This window comes from Plectropomus leopardus, chromosome 18 (assembly GCF_026936395.1).
Source record: "Plectropomus leopardus strain MGB_pleo_1.0 chromosome 18, ASM2693639v1, whole genome shotgun sequence".
Taxonomy (NCBI): Eukaryota; Metazoa; Chordata; class Actinopteri; order Perciformes; family Serranidae; genus Plectropomus; species Plectropomus leopardus.
In genome coordinates this window covers 8,912,560-8,931,343 of record NC_142193.1, presented here as the reverse complement: position 1 = coordinate 8,931,343, position 18,784 = coordinate 8,912,560, and the positions used below count along the sequence as shown (strand labels likewise).

Genomic DNA, 18,784 nt, shown 5'->3' with positions numbered 1-18,784 from the left:
TATGGGAACGGTTACAGTCAACATTCTCTCACGGTTTAAATGACTGCAGTGGTATTTATTGGCATCAGCACCAATTGGCTTCCATGGGCAGTGATGGAATTACGACACCCATACAGACATGTTAATTTTAGGGGCACATTTAGTTTAAAAAATATGCTGTATAGTCCTAAAAAAATGGATTTCAGTCTGCACTGAAAGAGAGTTTAAATAAGTAAGAGCTATGAAAAAGCAAGTAACCACCATAATAAACCATAACAAAAAGGCATACTCATCTATTGCAGAGTCGTTTACATGGCTCTGATATACTGTCATTAGGAAAGCAGTCTACAATTAGTCTCCCTTTAACATACTAGCGACTATCTGGTGAGAATAGTTGATCCTTTTCCAGCCAAAAAAAACTTTTTTTTTTCAGGAGTAAGTGTTTGACCTGCTTTGCAAGGTCGCCAGAAACATCATTTTAAATGAATGGTAATGTTGCCCCACATCTACTATGTTTGAATAAGCACCTGTTTATTAACAAGTGTTAATAATTAAGGCAGTAAGCCATTAGTGACCGTGGTTTACAGTGATTTTAGAACAGCTAAAGTGCCGTTGTTAACACAACACAGAGGGGAGTGCTTAGAAATCTCCTGTGGTTCTACAACCACAGTTAACCATGGCCTTAAGTGGCTTTTTGCTTTTATAAAATGGTTACTGCTGTCAATGTTTCGTAACATAAACACAGAGCAACAAAAAAGGTATATTGTATTGACAAATGCTCTGTACTATCAGCAAATATATGCTCACTTTCCCTGAGCTGTTCTCACTTGACAGTGTCATCATTTTTGTTACTGTGTAACTTACGTTTCTTTCTGAGGAGCCAAGCACTGACACAAAAATAACATTTCTGGCAATTAACAACATAGAGAAAGGTGAGCATGACATGCCACAAATAAAGGCATGCAAACTAGCTAAAGTTACATTGCAAACTTGCCATACATTGTTGGTTTAGTTTGCTTTGGCTGGAGATAAAAGGATGGTGGATTGGGCGGCAGCATCGACAGTTATTTCTCCAAAAAGGAAACAGGACCGGGGGTTCCTTGGCTGCTCAAACATAAATCCCTATGGGCTCTTCATATCGTCTTTATGTTTTTTTGTTTTTTTTGTGCATTCATTGAATGACAGCATTATGTACACAGACTGTTCTCGTCCTGGCAGTTGATAAATGATCCAGCCTTCAGCCGGCAGGTTGCTCGTGTGAAAATAGGTGACCAATTGGCACAGTAATACTGATAATGTAAAGAGGTCACAGTTGTAAGTATTTTACAACAGCTTAAAAACGTGGCTCAGTCAATCATAATTAAGGACTGGAACCCTCCGATTTATGAATAAACTTAAATTGTAAAAATAAGCCCATTGTATCCACAGCTTGCTTCCACTGTAGCCATATTATGGAAAAGTTTATTGTAAGTCTAAACCAAACAGAGATTGAAGCCAACCTGGAAGTGGCAAAAACAGCAGTTCTCTAAATGGCCACTTGAGGCTGGCTCCAGCACACAGTAAATCCTCATAGACCCCGATGTCCTTGGATTCTCAGTCAGATCCATCCCTTGGTCCTCCTTATCTCATTCAAATATGGTCATTTCTGGCTCCAAAAAACCAAGATGGCTACTGCAAAACTCAAGGCTTCAAAACAGAAGTTCACAGACCTATTGGGTGAGCGATGTCCATTATTTTATACAGACTATGGTTTAAACACTCATTTGGCTACTGTAAGCTTTTGGAATAATGCGAAATGAGAAGATGAACTTTCATTATTTTTATAATAAAGTGACACTGAAAATAACCCCTGATACTCAAAAAAAGATATTTCTTTTTTAAATAACATTTGATACATTGCTTGAATTGCTAAAAATCAATTCAGTTTTTAAAGATCACCTTCTGTCACTCACACAGTGAAAAAAAGTGGACTGGCCAGGGGCACAGTGAGTTTGACCATTTGGATAAGCACTCAAAAATGTGTCGTATAGTCCTAGAAAATGGATTTCAAAAGAACAAAGATGGGAGGGAGAAGATGATCCTAGGCTCGACACAAGGAATACACTTCTCCCCTGAGACTTCGCCCCCTAGCGATGCCTCAAGGAGCCAAGACTGTGTCAGTTTGTGAGGAGACATCCACTCGTCGCTGTTGGCATTCATACTGAAGTGAGAAACAGAAGGGTTGGAGGAAACAAGGCAGGAGGTGGATCTGGGTTCTTATTCTTGCCCTCTTCATCACCCCCACTACACTAGTTCACTGCCAGTCGTGACCAATTAGACCACAAGCATTGTTCCTATTTACAGACATCCTGTGTACTTCAAATTCTGAGAGGTTGTTTCTGGGTCGTTTTTTATTGGTATCTGTTATGTGGGCTGTTAAGGCTGATATTGATGCTGTTTAGATCGAAGGAGCCAATTTCGCTCAGAATTTTATTTTTCTCAGAGTGTTAAAGTCTCTGAAACCGCCATTACAGAAGAACATGGGGCACTAAAAGTCTGCGCCAAAATACTGGATACTGACAAAAATCTGACTGCTTTCTGTGGGATCTGACTATCGAATTGAGCCCAGATTAAGAGCTTCAGATGGTGTCATTGATCAATATTGATACTGTCCCTCACATCAGCCATGGATCACCACTAGCTGAATTTTAATAAAAAGTAAATTGATTAAATTGATGCGATAAATTGACCGAACCAGCAGCTGCCATGAAACACACCACCCCAGATATGACAGAAGTATCAGCAGCTGTGGTGCAGTAGGTATATTTGCTATCTGCTCTTTGGGAGAAAATCTGTCCTTGGTTATTATTTTAAATTACTTCCTTGTCTCAGAAATTGGGGTGTGTTAGAACAGATTTTCCACTGTCTTAAAGCCTCACAGGCACAACCCTGATTGCTGAGATGTCACCGCGATCAGGAAAGGTCATGGCTCTATTCCCACCGCACACAACCGACATGATGAGCTTTTCTCCCCTTCTTTTTTTTTTTTTCTCGTTGGCTGCATGAGCTGCCATCTTGGTGTGTGCCGAGTCATTATTGATGTGCCTCCACGCTGATGTGCAGACAGGACACTGGAGAGAAGGAGCGTACTCCTGTCTGTTCGTCTTGCCGCATGTTCGACTGTCAGCACATCTTTCTGGTTATCTTTCCGCCCGTCTCTCACTATTTGTATCTGTTGGAGAAGTTTCCATCTAACCATTTGCCGCACTGTCCAGTATACTCTATCAATGATCACTGCTGGTGGAGAAATAGGCAGAAATCCTAAGCTGCATATTCTGCTTCTTTTCCCAAGCCTCCACTCTCGTATTATGGCTCTGTGGTCACAGGTAGAGATGTACTGGAGGGTAAAATTATCCAAACTCAATTACTCAACCTTTAGAGGCTGACATAAAACTTTATGAAATAAAATTCGCAAGATACATCATAGCGGCTAGGATCAAAAACATGAAGATAGGGGTCTTTTAACCTCTTCAACCCTACGGAGCCTTTGGCAAGTCAAGCATACTGGGCAACCAAGCATAGACGCACAAAACTCAATTTTAAATTCCTGTCAAGATCCCAGAGATATCAAATATGTCAGACTGAATTACAGTGAAGTCCTGTATGTGTAAAATGATGCACAGGGCCTTTGGAATTTTTCATTTGATGGAGTCATACAGTTTTAAAAATGGTCTTGAATTTTAATATTTAAGAGAACAGAGGGTATACTGTATGTGTAATGCTGTCCAACAGTGTGGGAAAAATGTTTTATTCAACTTTGAAGCTACTCTTTGAAGCTCAAGGGAAAATTTAAGAGGAATACTGGGAACATTCTGGTTCAACGATTAAAGGGGGTACAAGCAAGAACTAATTTTTTTCTGTCATTATGTTTAAAGACTTTAACAGTCCCTTTGCAAATTTTATCCCATCTACCAGGGGCGGAGCCAGATAATATACACATTTGGGGTTCAGTCCACCTTTGGAGGTGTGTGGACACAATCTCCCTGAGGAATATTTTTTCCCATTTACAGCGGCTGTATGCACCATTTTTCAAGCCATATGAAATAATAAAATGCCTTAAAAATCTGTACATCATTTAAAAACATGACACTTACCGCTGACAATAATAATCCTGTAGAACCTACATTCTGTTTTTTATGTAATTGTTCTACCACTTTGAAATCATAACAACAAATGATGTGGATGACTAATTTCCACACCTGCCACTTAAAATTTGGCAAAATATGTCTGATGTTACTATTTTTAGGTTACATAACAAAGGTGGGGTACAAATTCGGTGCAAACAGCATTACTAATCATGTAACCTATTTTTACTAGACTATGGTGAAGTAGAAGTCACAAAATTAATGTTAAGCTGACAAATCTGCTACATTTAAATCCATGCCATAATAATCAGGGGTGCTCTGATGAACCTTTTTTCGACAGCAGACATTTTAAGTTGTCATAGTAGGAAAAGCACAGGTGTTACTAATAACATCAAAGATGGCTCTGTTTTATAAAAGGTGTTCTGGAGTGACAGTGAGCCATGCATGGATGATACCAGGGTCCTGAAATTGAAGTTGCTAAATAAAAATCAGCCTTCATTCATTTCATTATTCGGGCCAACAACTGTGGAGGGTGGGCGTTACGCTTGCACAATGACGCAATTATCAGCAGTAACCGCCCGTAACTGCCATGTGTATGCAGTGCAAAACAGCAGCAATTAGCTAGCCAGTGGGATAGGCTACATATGCTGGCGCGACCGGACCATCTGCAACAACAGCGAACAGAGAAACTTGGATTACATCACACACAGAGGGAGCATGACTTCATTCTCTGCTAAGGACTCCATTACTCTATACACTATATCTTTACACAGCAATACTTGTTTGCTGCTATATTAATGTTTCAAATGTCCTACAGCACCTTTAACCAAAGCATTGTCAAATACCATATCTTGTGCATTTTTCAATGGTGACTTGTAACATTTGTAACATTTTTTTCTTGCCAATAGGAGCAGGACAAGCAGTGCATTTTCGTTGTTTTAAGGACTTGTAGTAAAAAGCTGATTTAGAAAACAGGTGGTTTAAGGCTCTAAACCTTGCAAGTACATTGGTGTAGCCCTTTAATTTTAATCCTTAGAATGTCAGTCTACTTACCTTTCATTTTGCCACTGAAACATATGCCAGAAGACCCTGACCTTTGCACTGGTGATTTGTGGTTGCTTGTCATTTTCAGCAACACACAGGACAATTTAAAGTGCATTCACCTTCACTGTAAATCATAGCATCATCGTCGTCTGTGCTAAAAACTGTTATGCGGCCTGCTCTAATGCAGCCTCATGGTTTTTGGAGTGTTGATGTCATACGCACTCATGTTTGCTCGGTGCCATTTGTATATGAGCGTGTATAGGGTGCTAATGAAGGAGGAGGAGAGGGGTGGATGTGGAATTGGTGGGATACAGCTGGACGGAGTGGTAGACTGTGGTGAATAGGTAACCATGGTAACCCTGTTGGCTAAGATTTGAATGCAGAGAGAGCAAAAGGGGGGAAAGGAAGCTGCAGTGTGTTTGTGTGCAGTGGAAGGAGAAAAAGGGGGGTTACGGGTTAATATGCATCATTGTAGCAGGTTAATCTTTCATCAAACTGCGGGGTCAATGCAGCGTTTACCCCCGTCACTGGACACTGGGGAGGTGGGGGGGGGGTGTCCAGGAAATATGTAGTAGTCGAGAGGAAGGAGGTGTAAGTCGGGGAGCGGTGGTTGAATGAGTTTGCAAAAGAGTTCCTGGACAGGAAGAGAGTGTTCCTACTTTTGTAGAAGGAGATGGGAGATAGGGGGGAGAAAGATATCAAGGGAGATGGAGAACGGAAGAAGAGAGAGCGGATAAGGAGGTAGAGTTACAGGTAAGGACTATTGTAAGTGATAGTAATAGTGACAGCAGTGAGGCAGTATACAATCAACCAGCCTCTAACCAGCTGTCAGCTCCAACTAGTCTAAGTCTCTTCTATGGACTCTCACTCACCACCTCACCCTACCATCTGAGCTACCATCTTAACCTCCACCAGCTTTCTCTTTCACTCTCTCTCTTTTTTTTCCTTCTTTTTTTTTTGCACCTTTCGACTCTCAGATGCTGTCTACCTGAAATAGCTCTGGCACTTAGTTCTGGCTGGCAAGGAAAAAAAGGAGAGAGAGGGAAAAAAAAGGTGGCTGGAAATTAAAATACATAAAAAGGTGAGAGTCGATCCAAAAATAACACTTGAGTGCCTCTTTATCCGTCGGTGCCATGTATCGGGATACAGATGAGGTGCAGCTGCAGGGCAGCATGAGCTGCCGTCCACTGTTGCATTGTTGCATGGTGTTGCAGTCGTCCTACTACACTGGTGTCCTGTTCTCTCTGATCAGAGATGCTGCTGCCGATATGATTTATCATAGTGTCCTTGTGTGTGTTTTAATGTCATTGGAGCACTGCGTACGCATTATTGATCAATCTCGCTCCCACCCATCCAGCCCCACCTCCCTCTCCCTCTCTCTCTCCCTCTACATCACCTGTTTCATATTCCTCCCTCCGTATTTTCTTTTGCCTCCATCTCTCCGTCGCTGTCTGTTTTATATGCGTCTCTGTGTTGTCATTCCCCTCCCTCCGTCTCTGTCTGTTTTATATTCATCTCTCTATTGAGCCTTCCTCCCCTCTTTCTCTCTCTCTCACTGAGCGAGAGATTATTAATATTAATGTGTCTCTTCTTCTCTCCCTCCCTATTTTCCCTCTTTCACTTTTTTTAAAAAATCTTTCTTTTACTGCTGATCTCTCCTCTGCTCTTCCAACTATTTATACCTCTCTCTGGGTCTTTATCCCTCATCATCCCTTTCACTCAACCTTCCCTCCATCTGTCTCCATCTCCATCTCTCTCTCTCTCCCTCTTTCTCCGGCCCGCTCTCTGCAGCTGTTCAGTATTCATCTATTACTGTAGTGTTGATAATTCCCTTCTCTGCCTGCAGCCATACAGTCATCTATCAGATTAATAATCCTTCTCCCCTTCTCATTCTCTGTCTCTCCCTCTTCCCCCCGTCTCCTTTCTTACTGTGCCAAGTGAGGATGCTCAGCGTGTCAAATGAGTTTGCGTGTCAAAGTCCCATCATTACAACTATCACCATTAATAACCGTATCTAGATTGCTGGATGCCCTTATTAAGGTTATTCATGTCTAAATAACCTGCAAAAGGGAAGAGAGGCACTCTGCCTCTCCAGGCTGGTAGAGCCTGACTTGAGCTGGCGATCTATTAGTGTTAATGCAGACTGCACCATTCGCTGCCATTCTCCAGCCCCTAGAGCATGCAATGCTGTGCTGGTACAGGGATGGAATTAGCATTTTAGTACAAACACCACTACAACAAAAAAAAAAAAAAAGAAAAAAGAAAAAAAAGTGGCATTGCTTACTGGATACTTATTGTTTTCAAGGTTTGGGACTTGCTGCCATGAGTGTGAGTTCGCTTAAAGGTGCTTAGAATCGCATGTTCAAACATCAATACATCATTGTCGTATTAATTGTTATACCTTGGTATAATTAGCTTGAACAAATGAGACCACCGCTGAGATGACTGGAAGCCTCTATCTCACACCGGGGATGTTATTAATGGTTCTCAAAATCAAGACCACATGTCCCATGAACCCTGTTGCTTCCTGTCAGAGGGTAGTTTTTTTTAACTGAGGAGAAAATAATTTTTCCTTTTACTCCTTTTATCATCTGCCATTGTAATCATTCATATGCAGTGGGAAATGGTAACTTCCTCATAAATCCAACATATTTCAAACTATGTAAACAGGAAGTTGTAGTTTTGAACTTAAATGTATGTGAACCATGGGTTTTCTGCCTGTAGCTATTCTCACCCAAAGAGTTTTTGATTGATGCAGAGTCTACAGTCTGTCTGACCTGATCTTTTTGTTACTGAAAATTTTAGATGACTTATTCCCTCATGTGCTTGACTTGGAGCAAAGATCACTTTCCCCACAGTGATTTCTATTGACTGTGTAATTAATTGATTAGTAAATAAAAACTTTTGGTAATGAAAATAAGTCCAGTACTTCCAGGCCTAAACCCAGCACAATTACATTGAAAATTTGCCCCAGAGAACCCTGAGCGGGACCTAAATGCAACCAGTCACTGCCTTCACTGTGATTGTGTGTGATGGTGCTCATTTGTTTACAACGGTTATAACAACGTTTCAAAAATTAATGTCTCTCTAATTTATTTATGTTTACATGCTAAATGCATCGCTGTAAAGAAGCAAATACCATGTTGTCCTACTTTTGATTGTTTCCATATTTCGGTACCGCCTCCTTGAACCGCTAATTACAGAAATCGGCTTCCACCTGCCCTGGGTGTGAGGATTTGATTTCTGACAAAATGTCTGCTCAGGGATTATGTGGGATTTGATATGAGCAGTGACACAGAAGTTCTAATGCTTCGCAAAGATTTCTTGACAATCCCTCCCATGATAAGCTATACTGTAGATGTCTACCTATTATTTGTTCTGTTCATTCACTGCTGGTGAAAACATGAAGCGCAGTCTGTGTTCTGTCTTTAATATCTGCTCTCTCTTTCTCCCTCCCTTTGTCTCTCTCTCTTTTGTTCTTTCACAGTAACTCCTGGGTTCCTCTCACTTCACAAAAAGCCTCACTCAAATCCCCAGACGACACGAGGAAAAAAAAAAGGGAATAACATCTGTTTATCTGCATATTTCTATGTACAAAAAACAAGAGGAAGAAACACACAGATCGACAGAGGACAAAAAACATCTCAGAGGATGCGGAATTAGAAAGAACAAATTGTCACTGGAGGACCAAAGGGACAATAAACCTTTTCTCGCAGATCCACCAGCGTGGAGTCACCTCACCTGTACCTTCGGATTAAAGAGCAGGGTCATGTCCCAGTTGCCATGCGCATCGCCACGCTGACCTGCCTTCCCGGCCCTTCCCCCTTCCTCTTTCTATTGGCCCAGCTGCTACTGCGGCTCCTCCTCCCTGGGCCGGAGTTGGTGGGAGCCGCCTCCTCCTGCCCCTCCCTCTGCACCTGCTCCAACCAGGCAAGCCGAGTCATCTGCACCAGGCAAAACCTGGAGGAGGTGCCCGAAAGCATATCAGTCAACACACGATACCTCAACCTGCAGGAGAACTCGATACAGGTAAATATGTCATGTTGATTTGTGTTATGCATTTCATACACAATAATGAAAATACATATCACATGACAAAAAGTCTTGTATATGATTATCACAGAAATACATAATATACAGATGTGTTGAAATATCACTGGCTGTTCTCAAAAACTAGTTGTACCTCTGTAATTTTACCATACTTTACGTTAAGGATGTATTCGTAGTGCACCAATTCGCAGGATTTCATATGAACTGTTGTGTGTGCATTTTTGTAGGATATCATTTGAACCATTCTATGAGGCTGAATATCAACAAACCTATCTTTTAGTTTCCAAAAATAAATAAATCAATGTTTTAAACACTGTAAAATTCTCTTAAGTTGCAACAAGTGATGTAATCATATATTATATATATATTATATAATAATGTTACCCCCAGCTTGTCCAATACAGCAGCATGTTCACTGACACTGAAGGCACCCCTCACATCAGTTTTGAATGTGTCTGTTTCCTTTCGTTATATACATTCAAGTGATACAGGAAATGTACAGTTTCTGCTCATTTTACAGTGTCTTATCAAAATAAACTTTCAGTTAGGTTTAGGTAGGAATGTACTGATTCATTGGCCAAACATCGGTATCAATCGATATTCACGCCGTTGACTGCCATTTGCCCTTCTGCAAATGAGATGACATACACCAATGGCAGTATCCCATGTTTTAGTCCTATGCTGATCAATTTTGCACTGGTTAAATGTTGCTTTTGTTATTCTCGTTTAGACTTGAACAACAGTAGCTGGCAATTGCAGCTGCTGCTTTGGGGAAGAAGCTATTGTTGAATTTGACTTTGGCGCGCTGGCAGCTGCTGTGTGCACGTGTAGTATGTGGATTTACAAATAAAAGTGAAAATAAGTATGCATGTTACATAACCTAGCATAAGTTAAGTATGTATCGTGGTCACATGACTTGGGTAGTTAAAATAACTGAATATTGACGTTTGCTTTTTAAAGAGACACAAACAATGTTCTCAGGGTGAAAGTCCCTTGTTGATTTGACCCATTCATCAACTCCAACCTCCTCCCTCTGCAGACTCTCTGACTCTATACTACAACAGTTGCTCTGAGCATCAAAAATTTGCATGGATGTGTTTCAAATAGAGTTTGTTAAAAGCCCGGTGCATCTCATGCTGATGCTAATGGGGAGCCTTTTGCATCAAAGCGGTGGAATTTGATCACCAGGGAATGAGAACTGGTTGACATTACACAGAGAAAATATACATTTGATCTTAAACATCTCAGTGTCTTTCATTTTCACTGTAGCTGTGTCTGAAACCATCCCCTATCACAGATATAGTGCACTATATAGTGTGTTCGCCATTTTGGAGTGGTGTCTGAATTCTCTGCTGTTAATTTCATCCACTATATAGTGCACTATAAAATGCCCACAATGCACAGCAAATCTGAGTGTACATACGATGTACACTACATTCAACTCCCATCTACCACAATTCAATGCAGTCATATATTTCCGTTGGAAAAAAATTCCAACGTAGTGTCCGAAATTTCGTTTGGTTACTCCCTACATAGTGCACTATTTAATACACACTACATAGTGAATAGTGAGTGAGTGAATGAGGGGACGGTTTCGAACACAGCTTGTGTCTTTTCAGCAAATAGTTGACACATCTTAATACGATTTAATTTACAGTTCAGTATTATCATTGTATCATTGTTGCTACTTATGTTAGTTGACAGAAAAGACAAGCCTGTATGGCAGATTCAAAGTGAAAAAACAATACACAATTAAATTCTCACAGAGACATACAGTTTATGTGTCTATGTATTTTTTGCCTATAATTAGAGGGAACATTTGCTCTTGCAGCCAGTTGTGGATGTTAGGATTAACTTATTGAAACAGGTTTTCTCTTGGAAACGTTAGTTGTGAGAAAAGGCACAAACGTAAACGGTGATAATGGTAGAAGAAGGCACTTAAGCCTCTGCTGAACTGAGGGAATACTTTATGAATTGAAAGCAAGGCATATTTCCATGACACTGTGCTGCCTTTTGTATTCATTACCAATTTATCTAGAGTCCCTAGACAGCCTTATGTGGCTTTACAGCTGCAAGGGAGATCATTTAACCATGGACCATCAATACAAAGCACATGAATCTCTACATTTATAAACAGAGTGGGTTGATTTTACTCTTTGCAGCAGTATTTGAAGTAAATGGGTCCCTCTTTATGTTGCTGACAGTGCTTTGTTCTTTTGTGATTTTTAAATTCATTTCCACTCCATTTTATTTCCTCTAATGAATAGCAACTAGTGTCCTATACATTGTTAAAAATGTCCACTCCATCTCTCATCGTGTCACACTGCTTTGTTCATCTGGACGGAGCAGTCTGATGTCCTCTATTCCTCAGAGAAAACATCTTATTAAGCATTATGTGATGTTAGCGGAGCATAAATGGGACATTACGCCACATGATTTACAATGTGATGCTTTCAGAGATGCTGTTCACTTGGAAGACAAATTACAGAAATAATAACGATATTCGTTGCGTTTCGTTTTTAGCCTACAAATTTCGATTTGGTTTGTTGTATCCTGCAGCCCCACTTGAAATGATTAAAAATCTAAAAATGTTTTAACACCTGAAGGCATCCTAGATTCTCTGGCTTATTTTTTCCTTCACTGAGTACCCTGAGAGTAAAGCCTTGACAGCTCCCACCCCCTCTTAACATCTCCTCCCCTCCATCTCTTACCCCCCTCTTTGCCTATCGGCCCCCCCTGCTCCTGCTCTACATACGGAAGTGGCAGTGGCCTGACTCCAGGAGTCTGTGTGTGTCTCACTGAGGGCTTTGGCCACACATATCCCAAACAATCAGACATTTAAGGGGCTTTTAGTTGCGCTCACTTGCTGTGCGTCTTTGCCTTCTTGCCAACTAAGCACCAGTTGGGCCGCCCCAATGATAGCGCTGCCCAGGACCCGTGGCGCTCATGTTTTCTAGAATCATGTCTTCTTGCAGAAAAACATGTCTGTATGTTGTTTGTTTGCAAAACAGAATAAAAAAAGTGTCACCCAGAATATCGAGAGTTTAAAAAAAGTGTTCATTTAGTTTCGTGGTTTTGTCTTCCATGGTAATTTGTGGTGACGCTTCATGTGAATAGTCCAACACTGATAATCAGCTAATTATTGAGGGATTATAATGTGTCGGTAAAAGGTCCCCTGAGTCTCACTGAAACAACAGTGTGAAAAGCACTTTAGTGCCTGGAGCAGGCACTAAAATAAGGTCAGGGTTAGCAATAGGACAGGATTTACTGTAGGTTTACTATGGTGCTTAGAGATAAAATGTTTAACGCCTTCTTTTTGAAGCATTATTTTTGACAAAAGGTTCAGAACTACAAATTAAGCGGGACCCCCCCATTTTCCACATTCATTACCCTACATCTTGTGTCATGCCATTAAACCATAGTCATGTTGGTTGTGAAGAACCTTAATTGTGAGAACCTTATTTTGGTCACTGTATGTTTTTTATTATTACTTATTTTGAGCTCTGAGCTAACGAAATCTTCAAAACAAGGCAACTGTGCTTGGTTGCAGGTTAGGATTAGGGTATTGTGTTTTATCATCAATAACCTGATATATATATTGTTTCATCAATAACACGGAAGCTCCAGTGTGGAGGCCAGGACAGTCCTTATAGACAGCAGTAGTAGTCACTGGGGTGGAAAGATCAGCATTATGAGCAGAGAAATGAATTATTTATATTTGTATGGTTTGCTTATTTAAACATGCGTTTAGCCATGCTTGTGCCCATAAATCTTAAATCGACGATGATTTGTTTTTCTTTACAAGATACACCTATAATGTTTTGCTCATCCATACCATGTCTAGGTTTAATAAATAATATGTTATTATTAGAGCTTTGTGTTAATTAAAGGTTATTAGCCACGATAAGGCTTTGATAAATCATATATGAACAGTAAATTAAACATCAACTTTTAGGAAACTTATACTGTATGTGATAACAAGTAATTCATAACTAGTGAAATGAAGTTGATGAGCCTCAGTTGTTCTTCCGTGGATATATAAGTTTAATTACAACACAAATCTAATATCCGAGAAGCTTTTGGCAAAGCACATCTGCACATGGAGAGGGACTTACAAAAAAATTAACAAACATAACCATTTAAGCCCTAGTATCTGTCATCATCTGACATCATTCAGATCCCCATATCTCATAACATCTTTTTTTTTTTAAATAAACTTTATTTTGAATTTGTCCATTCATGGGAAAAGTTTCAGAATGATATATGATGTCTCCCACTTTGAACCCACCTCCCCATAAAAATAGTGTGTTGTAACCCACCTATGACAGGAGCCTCTTAATATAAAACATGCTAAGTATGAGGGGCACTGGTGCTTTTTTGGTCAGCTACATGAAACTGCACAAACTAAACATTCTAAATGGACAGAATCAAACATTTTTTTTCATAATCAAAAATTCCTCAATTACTATATGTGTTTTATTGTTCAAACAAAGTTAGAAACCAGAGCCAGCTTTAGAATGCACTTAGTTGACTTCAATGTGTGTTTGCAATCTACATGAATCATTCGACATGTTGTGCAGTAACTTCATCATTATCTGTCCCTCCAGGTTATCAAGTCAGACACCTTCAAGCACTTGAGGCACCTTGAGATCCTCCAGCTCTCCAAGAATCAGATCCGTCAGATTGAAGTCGGAGCATTCAATGGCCTCCCCAACCTCAACACACTGGAGCTCTTCGACAACCGCCTCACACTGGTGCCATCACATGCCTTTGAGTACCTCAGCAAGCTGCGGGAGCTGTGGTTGCGCAACAACCCCATTGAGACTCTGCCAGGCTATGCCTTCCACCGTGTGCCCTCGCTACGTCGCCTGGATCTGGGTGAGCTCAAGAAGTTGGATTTCATCTCTGACGCAGCCTTTGTGGGCCTCATCAATCTACGCTACCTGAACCTGGGCATGTGCGGACTGAAGGACATTCCCAAACTGACGGCCCTTGTTCGGTTAGAGGAGCTGGAGCTGTCGGGAAACCGACTGGAGATCATCAGACCCGGCTCCTTCCAGGGCCTGGTGTCCCTCCGCAAGCTGTGGCTAATGCATTCACAGGTGTCCGTCATCGAGCGCAATGCTTTCGATGACCTGAAAAACCTGGAAGAGCTCAACCTGTCCCATAACTCCCTGCATTCCTTGCCCCATGACCTCTTCACACCCCTTCATCAGCTGGAGAGGGTACACCTCAACCACAACCCCTGGATCTGCAATTGTGATGTGCTTTGGCTCAGCTGGTGGTTAAAAGAGACAGTGCCCAGCAACACCACCTGCTGCGCCCGCTGCCATGCTCCCCCATTCTTAAAGGGAAAGTACATTGGAGAGCTTGACCAGAGCCACTTCACCTGCTATGCGCCGGTCATTGTGGAGCCACCTACAGACCTCAATGTCACTGAGGGTATGGCCGCTGAACTCAAGTGTCGCACAAGCACCTCCACAACATCCGTCAACTGGATCACCCCTAATGGCACATTAATGACCCATGGTTCCTACCGGGTGCGGATATCTGTCCTGCATGATGGCACACTCAACTTCACGAATGTCACCCTGCGTGACACAGGCCAGTACACCTGCATGGTTACCAATGCTGCTGGCAATACCACAGCGACTGCTGTCCTCAATGTCACTGCTGCTGATGCCAGTGTCAACTACACCTACTTCACAACGGTCACAGTGGAAACAGTTGAGACGCCAGGAGAGGAAGAGTCTGCATTGGTAGCCATCAACGAAACATTCATCCGTGTCCACCCTGGCCCCACGCCATCAGGCCACTTGTGGCCCGATGGTGTTTCTACCACAGCCTCCTCTCTGTCAGCTGGCTGGTCCTCCTCCACTCCTCGGGCCACCCGACCCACGTTCACTGTGCCCATCACAGAGCCAGGCTTCTCGGGCCTGGATGATGTGATGAAGACCACCAAGATCATCATTGGCTGCTTTGTAGCCATTACCTTTATGGCAGCGGTGATGCTAGTGGTATTCTACAAGCTGAGGAAGCAGCACCAGTTGCACAAACACCACGGCCCTGCTCGTGCTATTGAGATTATCAATGTAGAGGATGAGCTGGGGGCTGGGGCCAGTGGGAGAGGCAGTGGCATCTCAGGAGGCTCCACTGTGACGCAGAGCGGGAGCAGTGGAATAGGAGGGGGCCAGAGCCTCAGGCTGCACCACCCAGAGATTGTCAACCTGCCGAACCTGGCCCGATCAGAGCACCTCAACCACTACTACAAATCCCATCACTTCAACAACAACATGATGGGCCTGGGCATGGGCACTGGCACTGGTGTGGTCCTCAACAACAACAACAACCCCTCGCCTTGTTCTCAGTCACAAAACACGTCCATATCTTGTTCCCAGGTCCCAACCAGTGGAGGAACGCCCACAGGTGGCACCCTGCCCTCTCCAGTGCCCCTGCCCCAGATGGGTCTCCACAGTTCTCTGAAAGGCCTTATGGGGAAAAACCAGAATGAGCCCCTGCTTTTTAAGAGTGGCTCTAAGGAAAATGTGCAAGAGACTCAAATTTGAGTAAAAGTGAGAGTGGAAGTAAGAGGTAAGAAGATGCTGGTAGAGACAGTGAGACAGAAAGAGCCCATGAGACCGAGTATATGAGACTGATTGTAGCCTACTGTCCTCATGGACAGATTCCAGAAAAGATTATATTTCACATAGTCGCTGCTTTGTGTTGTCAATCTGTTGACAGAGAGAAGCAGAGAGGAAAACTGAAGGAGACAGAGTACGATATCTGATCAGCACTAGTCCCGCAAAGAGCATCCACACACACTGTTCAACTAAATCAGACACAAACATATAAGATGGAAACCACAAACATCAGAATCATTCAGTTTCCTGTGCAGCCTGTTATAGTTTTTGCCAAAGTCCGAGATCAAGTCAGCTCTTTTCATTTGCGTCCACAATCACAGTGGAAAGCTATGAATAAAACACATGAGCCACTCTAGGTTTTCTACAGATTGCTTCGTATATTTCCAGACACATTCAGTGTATATATTTGGAGGGGGACATAATATTGGCCATTGAACATGTTGTCAGATTAGTGTTTGGCAGAGACACTGAATAACAAACAATGGTTTGGGTGAGCAGTATGGTCCCAGGTTTCCAGGAAGCACTAAAACAAAACAGAGAAAGCAAAATTAAAGCAGCACAGCAACTCTGTCCAGGACACACGGATCGGAGTAATACCTTGCAGGGAGACAGAACAACAACAATTGTTTTTTTTTTTTTTTTCAGAGCGATTTCACTCTCACTTTCTCACTTTTTTCCATTTTACACCTTTCTGGCTACTCTTTGAAGGAGGAGAGAAACAGAGTGGGTTATCATGTGAGACGGAAAATCCTGTGGCATAAAGGACAATGAGAAATATAAAAAGGACCGAAAGTACATATTATATATACCGTAAATATATTTTCATTCAAAGAAATAAATTATAAAGAATCTTTATCAAGCTTCTGACTGAAAACTACAATGTCTGAAGAATATATTTAAAAAAAAGAAGTACACACAGCTGTTGTAGTGGCCCTCCCTTACAACTTTTTTCTGAACTTGGAACAAGATGGCCACTCCAACTGGACACGTGGAGGAGAGTGGCGTCCGTTAAGAGGGAGCTAAAACAAACACCTGGCAAAGTATTTGAGTGAATTTATTTTGGTCTCAACTTTTTTGTAGCCACACAAAGTGTTTTTCCTCTCCTGTCGCATTCACATAAGCAGGGTCATCAGCTGTGACGGGAGACTACGAAAAATATGAAATACAGCTCCTCATCATTTGGTATACAGTGTAGCTATAGCATTAATAATAATGATCATAATGGTAATAATGATAACAAGCTTTAGCTTTATTTGTCATAGTGGTCATTTAATGGTGAACGCATTAAATGATCAACAATATGTTACTGTAAAACATTGCACATGCTAGATTAGCATGCTCACTAAAGACGAAATCTATATTCATTTTCAACAGTAATGTATAACAATGATGATATGACACATTATTGTTATTATGTTATCATTATTATCATGAACATGACTATTATTATTACTACTTGTGCCTAGCTGAGAAGTACTTTTTTTTCATTTGTATATGACACTGAAGTTGTTTTGTGACTGATCCTGTTGGACTCGGCTAACATACGGCAGTGGGACGGACTCAGCGTGCCACTAAGTGAACTCCACATGCATCAGCAGGAAATAACCTGGCCCTCAAAATGGCTTCCTCAGTCCAGCCCCTCACTGACTCGTCTGCTCTGATGTCTCAAGCAGTCAGGACCCCCTCATGTTATCACACATTAAAGACAGGACATGAACCTTTGATGAAGACTGCTCCTTTGCGGGGGATTATTTCACAACTGTATCTCAGTGTTATCGTGTGTGAGTGGATTTCATGGCAGCAGGGAGCTAATGGACAACAGGCATTGCCAAGCATTTTTAAAGGTAAGCGAAGCTCGTTCAGTGAAGGAGAAGGTGACATACAGACAGTACAGTATACAGTGGTGGGAGAATTTTTTTCTAAAGAAAAAGGACAATTAAATGAAAAAATATAGAACCTTATAGATCTCTTTTAAAAAAAACAAACAAAATTATTATGATAAGTGTTTTTCATTTTGGGTTTTTATCTAGTTTGATTATTTTCTGTTTTTTTAAATCAAGTGATATCTTTATTGTAATATTGTTATTGTTATTATAATTAGCTAATTACACTGGTTATAATTATGAGAGATGTTCTGTTAGCAGAGGTCACTTTGAAAATTAAAAAAACCTGGCACATAAAATGGCAGTTGAAGTCTGTGAAATTTGGTGGCTATTTTTTTTCTCCTTTCTGTTCTAATCAACTTTAATTGTAGTATCACTGTTTGTATCCCTTTGGCTCTGCTTGAGATGAGACATAGCGAATGTGAAATGGTCAGCACTGGGTCCTTTTTTTCTGCACAGGGGGACAGGAAAGGCCCTGCTCTGGTTTACAAGCTCACTCACACTCGCTCTGTGCTTTCCTGAATGTCACCGCCATCACAGCGCTCCAAGTGCGATTGCGCTATGTCAACACCTCGTTGCCATGGCTACGCACTCAGACAAATGGGCCAAACAACATAACCATCGGTGCCCTCATAAGGCACCCCATTGCCCCCTTGTCAGTCACGTTCCTTTTAGGTGCCATATCTTGACGAGCCGGCCAGTGTTCCTTCAATGGTAGCAAATCAACCTGAGCATTGTACCCGTGTCCTCACATAAAACACCCCCTTCCCCCCCAGCCCCTCAGCATCCTGCCATCAGGTTTCCCTGGCAACTGTTGCCGCCATGACAGCCCTTATCACAGCGTCTTGATTTTGGTTTCGAATGCTAAACAGACGGGAGCAGACAGTATAGAAATCCATCCATGTGCATCCATCTCAAAGATTTTTTGTTTTCCATCTTTCCTCGTTAATGTGTGTGATTCGTTTACAACTGTGTGTCTCACACCACTGACTTTCTGTCAGTGAATCATACGATGTACATGGAACTATCCCTTATGCACTGGATTTGCATAGGCCCCACACCA

General features: G+C 41.7%; 1 protein-coding gene across 2 annotated transcripts in view; it reads left to right on the top strand.

Annotated features, from left to right (window-relative positions):
* The window catches only part of lrrc4ba (leucine rich repeat containing 4Ba), a 35,504-nt gene extending 17,007 nt beyond the window's left edge, over window positions 1-18,497 (top strand). For both annotated transcript variants that reach the window (XM_042505380.2, XM_088069096.1), the window contains exons 2-3: window positions 8,635-9,176; window positions 13,805-18,497. In XM_042505380.2, coding sequence (XP_042361314.1) covers window positions 8,931-9,176; window positions 13,805-15,763 — 2,205 coding nt within the window. In that variant the 5' untranslated portion in view covers window positions 8,635-8,930 and the 3' untranslated portion in view covers window positions 15,764-18,497. The remainder of the gene's footprint in view (window positions 1-8,634; window positions 9,177-13,804) is intronic.
* The last annotated feature ends 287 nt before the right edge of the window (window positions 18,498-18,784 follow it).